The sequence below is a fragment of the Festucalex cinctus genome, chromosome 16 (genome assembly GCF_051991245.1).
Source record: "Festucalex cinctus isolate MCC-2025b chromosome 16, RoL_Fcin_1.0, whole genome shotgun sequence".
NCBI classification, from domain to species: domain Eukaryota; kingdom Metazoa; phylum Chordata; class Actinopteri; order Syngnathiformes; family Syngnathidae; genus Festucalex; species Festucalex cinctus.
The window spans coordinates 17,785,250-17,797,716 of record NC_135426.1 but is presented as its reverse complement, the minus strand read 5'-3'; the positions used below and the strand labels follow the sequence as shown (position 1 = coordinate 17,797,716).

The 12,467-nt window shown below is 32.2% G+C and overlaps 2 protein-coding genes across 17 annotated transcripts in view; one reads left to right on the top strand and one right to left on the bottom strand.

The window, feature by feature from the left end:
- The window catches only part of osgep (O-sialoglycoprotein endopeptidase), a 103,792-nt gene extending 102,663 nt beyond the window's left edge, over positions 1-1,129 (top strand). For all 15 annotated transcript variants that reach the window (XM_077501392.1, XM_077501394.1, XM_077501393.1 and 12 more), the window contains one exon: positions 579-1,129. The gene's annotated coding sequence lies outside the window, so the exon portion shown is untranslated. The remainder of the gene's footprint in view (positions 1-578) is intronic.
- sema3aa (sema domain, immunoglobulin domain (Ig), short basic domain, secreted, (semaphorin) 3Aa) overlaps positions 1-12,467 on the bottom strand; it is a 57,362-nt gene that overhangs the window by 2,597 nt on the left and 42,298 nt on the right. For both annotated transcript variants that reach the window (XM_077501400.1, XM_077501401.1), the window contains one exon: positions 566-633. In XM_077501400.1, the coding sequence (XP_077357526.1) occupies positions 566-633 (68 nt within the window). The remainder of the gene's footprint in view (positions 1-565; positions 634-12,467) is intronic.

The window sequence follows — 12,467 nt, the reverse complement described above, 5'->3', positions numbered from 1 at the left end:
TTCCAATTCTTTATTTTATGTTGTTCCAAATGCAAATATTACTGTTAAACTGAGTCTATTTGGTCAAATTGACTCTACAGAATTTATTGTGTGCACATGTGTTTTTCCTAGTTTAACTACCATTGTGGGGACCCACATGTGCTCATCTGCGCTTGTAAGCAAAAGCACAAGTGGGAGGGGTCAAGGTGGAACAAACCATTTTCAAACAAATGGGGGGTATACTGTATTTTTGTTGTTTATTATATTACTTTTAAACTATGTTATATATATATATATATATATATATATATATATATATATATATATATATATATATATATATATATATATATATATATTATAGCTATGTTTGTAGCTTGTTTAAAAGAACACAGTAAAAATATATCTATATACACTAAAATTTTGGGGGTGCTATTGTTCACTTTGGGGGTGAAGCAAAAAAAAAAAAAAATGGGCTAAGTACACATCTGGTGTTGGTTAGGGTAAGGGGCTAGAAAATGCATTATGTCACTGGGATGGCCCCCCAAAGATAGTACTACAAACGTGTGTGTTTTTCCTCACATACCATGATGCTGAAGATCCGAGCACTGAGAAAGTGGATCTCCATTCCTGATGTCCTGCCGTCGAGTGCGCCTGTGAAGACACAACACAAAGCCCAATCAGTGGAATCCTGTACTGCTGCCTTTCAGCCTCTAGGGGGCAATGTTACCCAAAGCAGGATCTCAACTAGAACGTGTCATTTTGTTCTCCCCACTCGTGTGAAATGGGGGCTGAATGTAATCACTGTAAACCTTCAGTGGCCTCCGATGAGCCATTTCCATGAAAGTCGCCTTTCTTTTTTCTTTTAACGACAAGAGCGAGAAATGTCATCGTCAAGCTTTTGCCGCACTGTTCCTGTTCCTCTCGTAAAAAAGTAGAAATGAAAAGGAGGGGTGAGCCAAAGGTGATGAAAATAAAGTCAGAGCTGCTCAGAAATAGGGTTACAACTGCCAGTGGCGTAGCAACATTCTCCAGGGGCCCAAGCAAGAAGGGATTGGGTGCCCCAGTGGTCTTTTGTAGAATACATAGTACGTCATTTTAAAATTGCACATCTGTATCTTTATTAATAAACAATCACCATTGTGCTACATTCAAGTGACGTTTTTTTTTTTGTTTTTTATAATTTGCTTAACTTTGCAAAAATCCTTCTTAGTGAGTCAGAAAACAGGAGAATAAAATTACTAATCGCATGGTCTTTAAAAAAAACAAAAAACCCAAAAAAAAACGCCTTACTATACCCGGTTGTTTAAAAAAAAAAAAAAATGCTTTACGATACGTGATCGTCTTTTTTAAAATACCTTACTATACATGGTCGTTTAAAAAAAAAAAAAAAAAAAAACGCCTTACTATACATGGTCGTTTAAAAAACAAACAAACAAAAAAACCGCCTTACTATACATGGTCGTTTAAAAAAAAAAACTGCCTTACTATATACATGGTCGTTTAAAAAAAAAAAAAAAAAAAAAACGCCTTAGTATACATGGTCGTTTTTTTTTAAACAAAACAAAAAAAAAACACGCCTTACTATACATGGTCGTTTAAAAAAACAAAACAAAAAAAACGCCTTAGTATACATGGTCGTTTTTTTTTTAAACAAAAAAGACGCCTTACTATAGTAAGGCGTGTTTTTTTTGTTTTTTTTTAAACGAAAAAAATACGCCTGTATACATGGTCGTTTTTTTTTTTTTTTAAATGCCTTACTATACATGGTCGTTTAAAAAAAAAAAAAAAAAAAAAAAAACACGCCTTACTATACATGGTCGTTTTAAAACAAATGCCTTACTATACATGGTCGTTTAAAAAAAAAAAAAAAAAACGCCTTAGTATACATGGTCGTTTAAATAAATAAATAAATAAATAAAACACCTTACTATACATGGTCGTTTAAAAAAACAAAACAAAAAAAAAAGCCTTAGTATACATGGTCGTTTTTTTTTTTAACAAAAAAGACGCCTTACTATAGTAAGGTGTCTTTTTTTTCGTTTAAAAAAAAACAACACGCCTTACTATACATGGTCGTTTTAAAACAAATGCCTTACTATACATGGTCGTTTAAAAAAAATAAAATAAAACGCCTTACTATACATGGTCGTTTAAAAAAAACAAAAAAAAACGCCTTAGTATACATGGTCGTTTTTTTTTTAACAAAAAAAAAAAAAACACGCCTTACTATACATGGTCGTTTAAATAAATAAATAAATAAATAAAATGCCTTACTATACATGGTCGTTTAAAAAAAAAAAAGCCTTACTATACATGGTCGTTTAAAAAAAAAACAAAAAACGCCTTAGTATACATGGTCGTTTTTTTTTTAACAAAAAAAAAAAAAACACGCCTTACTATACATGGTCGTTTAAATAAATAAATAAATAAATAAAACGCCTTACTATACATGGTCGTTTAAAAAAACAAAAAACAAAAAAAAAGCCTTAGTATACATGGTCGTTTTTTTTTTTAAACAAAAAAGACGCCTTACTATAGTAAGGCGTCTTTTTTTTTCGTTTAAAAAAAAAAAACACGCCTTACTATATACATGGTCGTTTAAAAAAAAAAAGCCTTACTATACATGGTCGTTTAAAAAAAACAAAAAAAACGCCTTAGTATACATGGTCGTTTTTTTTTTAACAAAAAAAAAAAAACACGCCTTACTATACATGGTCGTTTAAATAAATAAATAAATAAATAAAACGCCTTACTATACATGGTCGTTTAAAAAAAAACAAAAAAAAAACGCCTTAGTATACATGGTCGGTTTTTTTTTTAAACAAAAAAGACGCCTTAAAAAAAAAGATGCCTTACGCTAGTAAGGCATCTTTTTTTTTCGTTTAAAAAAAACCCAAAAAAAACAACGCCTTACTATACATGGTCGTTTAAAAAAAAATGCCTTACTATACATGGTCGTTTTAAAAAAAATGCCTTACTATACATGGTCGTTTTTTAAAAAACAACAACAACAAAAAAAACGCCTTAGTATACATGTTTGTTTTTTAAAACAAATGCCTTACTATACATGGTCGTTTAAAAAAAAAAAAAAAAAAAAAAAAAAAAACGCCTTAGAATACATGGTCGTTTTTTTTTTAACAAAAAAAAAAACACGCCTGACTATACATGGTTGTTTAAAAAAATAAATAAATGAATAAAACGCCTTACTATACATGGTCGTTTAAAAAAAAACCTGCCTTACTATACATGGTCGTTTAAAAAAAAAACAAAAAAAAAACGCCTTAGTATACATGGTCGTTTTTTTTTAAACAAAAAAAAAAACAAAACACGCCTTACTATACATGGTCGTTTAAAAAAATAAATAAATAAATAAAACGCCTTACTATACATGGTCGTTTAAAAAAACAAAACAAAAAAAAACGCCTTAGTACACATGGTCGTTTTTTTTTTAAACAAAAAAGACGCCTTACTAAAGTAAGGCGTGTTTTTTTTGTTTTTTTTTAAGCGAAAAAAATACGCCTGTATACATGGTCGTTTTTTTTTTTTTTAAATGCCTTACTATACATGGTCGTTTAAAAAAAACAAAAAAAAACATGCCTTACTATACATGGTCGTTTTTTAAAAAACAACAACAACAAAAAAAACGCCTTAGTATACATGTTTGTTTTTTAAAACAAATGCCTTACTATACATGGTCGTTTAAAAAAAATAAAAATAAAAAAAATAAAAAACGCCTTAGTATACATGGTCGTTTTTTTTTTAACAAAAAAAAAAAACACGCCTTACTATACATGGTCGTTTAAAAAAATAAATAAATGAATAAAACGCCTTACAATACATGGTCGTTTAAAAAAACAAAACAAAAAAAAAACGCCTTAGTATACATGGTCGTTTTTTTTTAAACAAAAAAGACGCCTTACTATAGTAAGGTGTCTTTTTTTTCGTTTAAAAAAAAAAAACACGCCTTACTATACATGGTCGTTTTTTAAAAAACAACAACAACAACAACAACAACAAAAACGCCTTAGTATACATGGTCGTTTATTTCTAATTTCTATAGTCTTTGGTGTGACCCGGCCAGAGGATTGAACCCACGACCTCCCAGTCATAGGGTGGACATTCTACCACTAGACCACTGAGCAGGTCCTTGAAGAAACAAAAAAACAAAAAAAAGCCTGACTATATGTGGTCGGGTTTTAAAAAAAAAAAAAAAAAAAAAAAACGCCTTACTAAACATGGTCGTTTTTAAAACAAAACAAAACAACAACAACAAAAAAACGCCTTAGTATACATGGTCGTTTAAAAAAACAAAAAAAAAACAAAACAAAAAAACGCCTTAGTATACATGGTCGTTTTTTTTTAACAAAAAAAAAAAACACGCCTTACTATACATGGTCGTTTAAAAAAATAAATAAATAAATAAAACGCCTTACTATACATCGTCGTTTAAAAAAAAACAAAAAAACAAAAAAACGCCTTAGTATACATGGTCGTTTTTTTTTAAACAAAAAAGACGCCTTACTATAGTAAGGCGTCTTTTTTTTTGTTTAAAAAAAAAGAAAAAAAAAACACGCCTTACTATACATGGTCGTTTTTTAAAAAAAAAATGCCTTACTATACATGGTCGTTTAAAAAAATAAATAAATAAATAAAACGCCTTACTATACATGGTCGTTTAAAAAAACAAAACAAAAAAAAACGCCTTAGTATACATGGTCGTTTTTTTTTAAACAAAAAAGACGCCTTACTATAGTAAGGCGTGTTTTTTTTGTTTTTTTTTTAACGAAAAAAATACGCCTGTATACATGGTCGTTTTTTTTTTTTTAAATGCCTTACTATACATGGTCGTTTAAATAAATAAATAAATAAATAAAACGCCTTACTATACATGGTCGTTTAAAAAAAAATGCCTTACTATACATGGTCGTTTAAAAAAAACAAAAAAAAACGCCTTAGTATACATGGTCGTGTTTTTTTTAACAACAAAAAAAAAAAACACGCCTTACTATACATGGTCGTTTAAATAAATAAATAAATAAATAAAACGCCTTACTATACATGGTCGTTTAAAAAAAAACAAAAAAACGCCTTAGTATATATGGTCGTTTTTTTTTTAACAAAAAAACAAAAAAACACGCCTTACTAAGGCGTTTTTTTTTTTTTTTTTAAACGACCATGTATAGTAAGGCGTTTTATTTATTTATTTATTTATTTAAACGACCATGTATAGTATACATGGTCGTTTTTTTTTTAACAACAAAAAAAAAAAACACGCCTTACTATACATGGTCGTTTAAAAAAAAAACAAAAAAAAAAAACGCCTTAGTATACATGGTCGTTTTTTTTTTTAAACAAAAAAGACGCCTTACTATAGTAAGGCATCTTTTTTTTCGTTTAAAAAAAACCAAAAAAAAACACGCCTTACTATACATGGTCGTTTTTAAAAAAAAAAATGCCTTACTATACATGGTCGTTTAAAAAAATAAATAAATAAAAAAAACGCCTTACTATACATGGTCGTTAAAAAAAAAAAAAAAAAAACACGCCTTACTATACATGGTCGTTTTAAAACAAATGCCTTACTATACATGGTCGTTTTAAAAAAAAACAAAAAACGCCTTAGTATACATGGTCGTTTTTTTTTAACAAAAAAAAAAAAAACACGCCTTACTATACATGGTCGTTTAAATAAATAAATAAATAAATAAAACGCCTTACTATACATGGTCGTTTAAAAAAAAAAAAAAAAAAAAACGCCTTAGTATACATGGTCGTTTTTTTTTTTAAACAAAAAAGACGCCTTACTATAGTAAGGCATCTTTTTTTTCGTTTAAAAAAAACCAAAAAAAAACACGCCTTACTATACATGGTCGTTTTTAAAAAAAAAAATGCCTTACGATACATGGTCGTTTAAAAAAACAAACAAACAAAAAAAAAACGCCTTAGTATACATGGTCGTTTTTTTTTTTAAACAAAAAAGACGCCTTACTATAGTAAGGCGTCTTTTTTTTTCGTTAAAAAAAAAAAAAAAAAACACGCCTTACTATACATGGTCGTTTAAAAAAATAAATAAATAAAAAAAACGCCTTACTATACATGGTCGTTAAAAAAAAAACAAAAAAAAAAACGCCTTAGTATACATGGTCGTTTTTTTTTAACAAAAAAAAAACACGCCTTACTATACATGGTCGTTTAAAAAAATTAATAAATAAATAAAACGCCTTACTATACATGGTCGTTTAAAAAAACAAAAAAAAACAAAAAAAACGCCTTAGTATACATGGTCGTTTTTTTTTTAAACAAAAAAGACGCCTTACTATAGTAAGGCGTCTTTTTTTTCGTTTAAAAAAAACAAAAAAAAAACACGCCTTACTATACATGGTCGTTTTTTAAAAAAAAATGCCTTACTATACATGGTCGTTTAAAAAAAAACAAAAAAAAAAACACGCCTTACTATACATGGTCGTTTTAAAAAAAATGCCTTACTATACATGGTCGTTTAAAAAAAAAAAAAAAAAAGCCTTAGTATACATGGTCGTTTTTTTTTTTTTTTTTAACAAAAAAGACGCCTTACTATATATAGTAAGGCGTTTTTTTTTCGTTTAAAAAAAAAAAAAAAAAAAAAAACGCCTTAGTATTCATTGTCGTTTTTTTTCTAAAAAAAACAAAAAAAAAAAAAAACACGCCTGACTATACATGGTCGTTTAAAAAAAAAATGCCTTACTATACATGGTCGTTTAAAAAAAAAATAAAAATAAAAAAAGCCTTAGTATACATGGTCGTTTTTTTTTTTTTTTTAACAAAAAAGACGCCTTACTATAGTAAGGCGTTTTTTTTTCGTTTAAAAAAAAACAAAAAAAAAACATGGTCGTTTTTTTAAAAAAAAATGCCTTACTATACATGGTCGTTTAAAAAAAAACAAAAAAAAAACACGCCTTACTATACTTGGTCGTTTTAAAAAAAATGCCTTACTATACATGGTCGTTTAAAAAAAAAAAAAAAAAAAAGCCTTAGTATACATGGTCGTTTTTTTTTTTTTAACAAAAAAGACGCCTTACTATAGTAAGGCGTTTTTTTTTCGTTTAAAAAAAAAACAAACAAAAAAACACGCCTTACTATACATGGTTGTTTTTTAAAACAAATGCCTTACATGGTCGTTTAAAAAAAAAAAAAAAGCCTTAGTATACATGGTCGTTTTTTTTTTAACAAAAAAAAAAAACACGCCTTACTATACATGGTCGTTTAAAAAAATAAATAAATGAATAAAACGCCTTACTATACATGGTCGTTTAAAAACAAAAACAAAAAAAAAACGCCTTAGTATACATGGTCGTTTTTTTTTAAACAAAAAAGACGCCTTACTATATAGTAAGGTGTCTTTTTTTTCGTTTAAAAAAAAAAAACACGCCTTACTATACATGGTCGTTTTTTAAAAAACAACAACAACAACAACAAAAAAAACGCCTTAGTATACATGGTCGTTTATTTCTAATTTCTATAGTCTTTGGTGTGACCCGGCCAGGGGATTGAACCAACGACCTCCCAGTCATAGGGTGGACATTCTACCACTAGACCACTGAGCAGGTCCTTGAAGAAACAAAAAAACAATAAAAAGCCTGACTATATGTGGTCGGGTTTTAAAAAAAAAAAAAAAAAAAAAAAAAAAAAAAACGCCTTACTATAAATAAACATGGTCGTTTTAAAAAAAAAAACAACAACAACAAAAAAACGCCTTAGTATACATGGTCGTTTTTTTTTAACAAAAAAAAAAAAAACACGCCTTACTATACATGGTCGTTTAAAAAAATAAATAAATAAATAAAACGCCTTACTATACATGGTCGTTTAAAAAAAAACAAAAAAACAAAAAAACGCCTTAGTATACATAGTCGTTTTTTTTTTAAACAAAAAAGACGCCTTACTATAGTAAGGCGTCTTTTTTTTCGTTTAAAAAAAAACAAAAAAAAAACATGGTCGTTTTTTTAAAAAAAAATGCCTTACTATACATGGTCGTTTAAAAAAAAAAAAAAAAAAAACACGCCTTACTATACTTGGTCGTTTAAAAAAATAAATAAATAAATAAAACGCCTTACTATACATGGTCGTTTAAAAAAAATAAATATATAGCCTTAGTATACATGGTCGTTTTTTGTTTTTTTTTTAACAAAAAAGACGCCTTACTTTTTTACTATTTCCATGGTCATTTCTATAGTCTTTGGTGTGACCCGGCCAGGGGATTGAACCCACGACCTTCCAGTCATAGGGTGGACATTCTACCACTAGACCACTGAGCAGGTCCTTGTAAAAAGAAAAAAACAAAAAAAAGCCTTACTATATGTGGTTGGGTTTTTAAAAAAAAAAAAAAACACGCCTTACTATACATGGTCGTTTAAAAAAATAAATAAATGAATAAAACGCCTTACTATACATGGTCGTTTAAAAAACAACAACAACAACAACGCCTTAGTATACATGGTCGTTTATTTCTAATTTCTATAGTCTTTGGTGTGACCCGGTCATGGGATTGAACTCACGACCTCCCAGTCATAGGGTGGACATTCTACCACTAGACCACTGAGCAGGTCCTTGAAGAAACAAAAAAACAAAAAAAAGCCTGACTATATGTGGTCGGGTTTTAAAAAAAAACAAAAAAAAAAAAAAAACGCCTTACTAAACATGGTCGTTTTTAAAACAAAACAAAACAACAACAACAAAAAAACGCCTTAGTATACATGGTCGTTTAAAAAAACAAAAACAAAACAAACAAAAAAAACGCCTTACTATACATTGTCGTTTTTTAAAACAAATGCCTTACTATACATGGTCGTTTAAAAAACAAAACAAAACAAAAAAAAACACGCCTGACTATACATGGTCGTTTTAAAGGAAATGCCTTACTATATATGGTCATTTAAAAAAAAACAAAAAAAAACGCCTTACTATACATGGTCGTTTAAAAAAAAAAAAAAAAAAAGCCTTAGTATACATGGTCGTTTTTTTTTTATTTTTTAACAAAAAAAGACGCCTTACTATAGTAAGGCGTTTTTTTTTCGTTTAAAAAAACCCAAAAAAAAAAAAACGCCTTAGTATACATGGTCGTTTTTTTTTTAACAAAAAAAAAAACAAAAAACACGCCTGACTATACATGGTCGTTTTAAAAGAAATGCCTTACTATACATAGTCGTTTAAAAAACAAAACAAAACAAAAAACGCCTTAGTATACATGGTCGTTTTTTTTTTAACAAAAAAAAAAAAAAAAACACGCCTTACTATACATGGTCGTTTTAAAACAAATGCCTTACTATACATGGTCGTTTAAAAAAAAAAAGCCTCACTATACATGGTCGTTTTAAAAAAAAACAAAAAACGCCTTAGTATACATGGTCGTTTTTTTTTTAACAAAAAAAAAAACACGCCTTACTATACATGGTCGTTTAAATAAATAAATAAATAAATAAAACGCCTTACTATACATGGTCGTTTAAGAAAAAAAAAAAAAAAAACGCCTTAGTATACATGGTCGGTTTTTTTTTTAAACAAAAAAGACGCCTTACTATAGTAAGGCATCTTTTTTTTTCGTTTAAAAAAACAACAAAAAAAACAACGCCTTACTATACATGGTCGTTTAAAAAAAAAAAGCCTTACTATACATGGTCGTTTTAAAAAAAATGCCTTACTATACATGGTCGTTTTTTAAAAAACAACAACAACAAAAAAAACGCCTTAGTATACATGTTTGTTTTTTAAAACAAATGCCTTACTATACATGGTCGACTATACATGGTCGACCTCACGTCCAAGGGGAGGGGTGAGTTGGGGCGGGGAGCCATCAGAGGGGATGGACTGCAGTGCCTGGCAGCGCTGTGGTCCCCCCCATTTGTGTCCCTGCCCCACCACTTTGTCCCTCCATTCCCTTTTTTAATGCACCACACATATACATATTCATTTTTTGGGGGGGGATACGGGTGTGTCGGAATAGGGGAAAATTTTTCCCTCTGCTCCGACTCACCTGCTCCCAATTTTAATGCACCACACGCACACACTTGTATATACACTGGGTGGGGCCACATTCACGGTGTAGGGTAGAGCTCGCCAGTCGGCGAGCTGGCGGACTCAGTAACAGGGTTAGGTGTCACTTGTACTCTGGCGTGACGACCGGGGCCTCTCCCCACCGGGCTCGGTGTTCTGGTGTTCCGCCTTCTCCCCTGGTGCTTCCTCCTCTGCTTCCCCCCTCCCGCCGCTGTGCAAATCTCGCGCGGCTGGAGGTGGGGTGGGCACATCTTCCCTCTCTGCGCTGCTGCCCGGTGCCGGTTTCCGGGGGGGGTGGGGGGTTCTCGCGGGGGGCCGGGTTCGCGGGGGGGGGTGGCGGCCGTCGGGGGGGGGCGGCTTGTTTGGGGGGGGGGTGGAGGTATGGGTGGGTGGGGGGTTGGGTGCTGGGGGTCGGGGTGTGTTCGGGGGTTTGGGGGTCGGGGGTGGTGGGGCCTGGGTCGTGGTGGATGGCGGGTTTGGGTGGGGTGCGGGGGGGTCGTGGGGGGATGGGGGCTGGGGACCGGTGGGGCGCTGTGGGGGCCCGCTGGGCCTCGTTCTGCGGCCTTGGGCTCGGGGGTGTGGGCCGGGGCTGGGGCGGGGGTGTTCCGGGTGTCTGGGTCGGCTCGCCGACCGGTGTCCGCTCGGGTGGCTTGGGGGTGGCCTTGGTGCTGCCGCGGCCTGGGGATTCCGGGGGGGGGGGGGGGGGGGGGGGTGCTCGCTTTGCTGGACCGCGGTTGACGGCTTCTTTCTTTGGTGGTGGTCCTTATGCATGCCAGATCCATCGCACCAGCATCTACTGAAACTCAAACAGAAGTTGCCTCTCCCTCCCACAGCCCCTTGAATCAGTGGGTGCTGGTGTCTGTGGATCTCACTTTGCTTTATCTATCCTTCCCTCCTTCCTCTCTTTAGTTTTTCCTCTGGTCACTTGAGATCTCAATTTATTGGAAGTTTGAGGTTTCTGGGGTTGGCATAAGACTCCGGTTTTGTAACCACGCAGGAGGGGTCTTGTTGGTGCTGGACTTCACTTTGATGGATTGGATGTACTGGCTTCTATTGATCTCACTCTGCCTTATCGATCCTTCCCTCCTTCCTCTCTTTAGTTTTTCCTCTGGGCTCTTGAGATCTCGCTAAATTTGCTGGAATTTAGAGGCTTCCGGGGTTGGCGTAAGACTTTGATTTTGTAATCATGGGGAAGGCAGGAAGTGTTTGGTCGGTGCTGGATGTCACTTTGATTTACCTTTCTTTTCTCTTTATTTCTTTTTTTTTCTGACCTTTTCTCTGGTCTCCTGACCATTTAAATCTCACGACTCTGGCAAGATTCTGAAGTACCTGGTTAAGGCGAAGGGTAATGGGATATTTATAAGGTTTTAGGTGAATGAATGAGTATAAATTTATAAGTATTTGCACGCACGCACACGCACGCACGCAAACGCACGCAAACGCACACACGCAAACGCACGCACGCACGCAAACGCACGCACGCAAACGCACGCACACATACACACACACAAAAAAAAAAAAAAAAAAAAAAAAAGAAAAGAGCAATGATGACAAGACGTTGAATCGGTAAGACTACCGAATGAACAATTCTGAGCTCTTAAAAAAAAAAAAAAAAAAATAAAAATAAAAATAAAAATAAAAAAAAAAGCCTTACTATACATGGTCGTTTTAAAAAAAAACAAAAAACGCCTTAGTATACATGGTCGTTTTTTTTTTAACAAAAAAAAAAACACGCCTTACTATACATGGTCGTTTAAATAAATAAATAAATAAATAAAACGCCTTACTATACATGGTCGTTTAAGAAAAAAAAAAAAAAAAACGCCTTAGTATACATGGTCGGTTTTTTTTTTAAACAAAAAAGACGCCTTACTATAGTAAGGCATCTTTTTTTTTCGTTTAAAAAAACAACAAAAAAAACAACGCCTTACTATACATGGTCGTTTAAAAAAAAAAAGCCTTACTATACATGGTCGTTTTAAAAAAAATGCCTTACTATACATGGTCGTTTTTTAAAAAACAACAACAACAAAAAAAACGCCTTAGTATACATGTTTGTTTTTTAAAACAAATGCCTTACTATACATGGTCGTTTAAAAAAAATAAAATAAAAAAAATAAAAAAACGCCTTAGTATACATGGTCGTTTTTTTTTTAACAAAAAAAAAAACACGCCTTACTATACATGGTCGTTTAAAAAAATAAATAAATGAATAAAACGCCTTACTATACATGGTCGTTTAAAAAAAAAACTGCCTTACTATACATGGTCGTTTAAAAAAAAAAAAAAAAAAAAACGCCTTAGTATACATGGTCGTTTTTTTTTAAACAAAAAAGACGCCTTACTATAGTAAGGTGTCTTTTTTTTCGTTAAAAAAAAAAAACACGCCTTACTATACATGGTCGTTTTAAAACAAATGCCTTACTATACATGGTCGTTTTTTAAAAAACAACAAC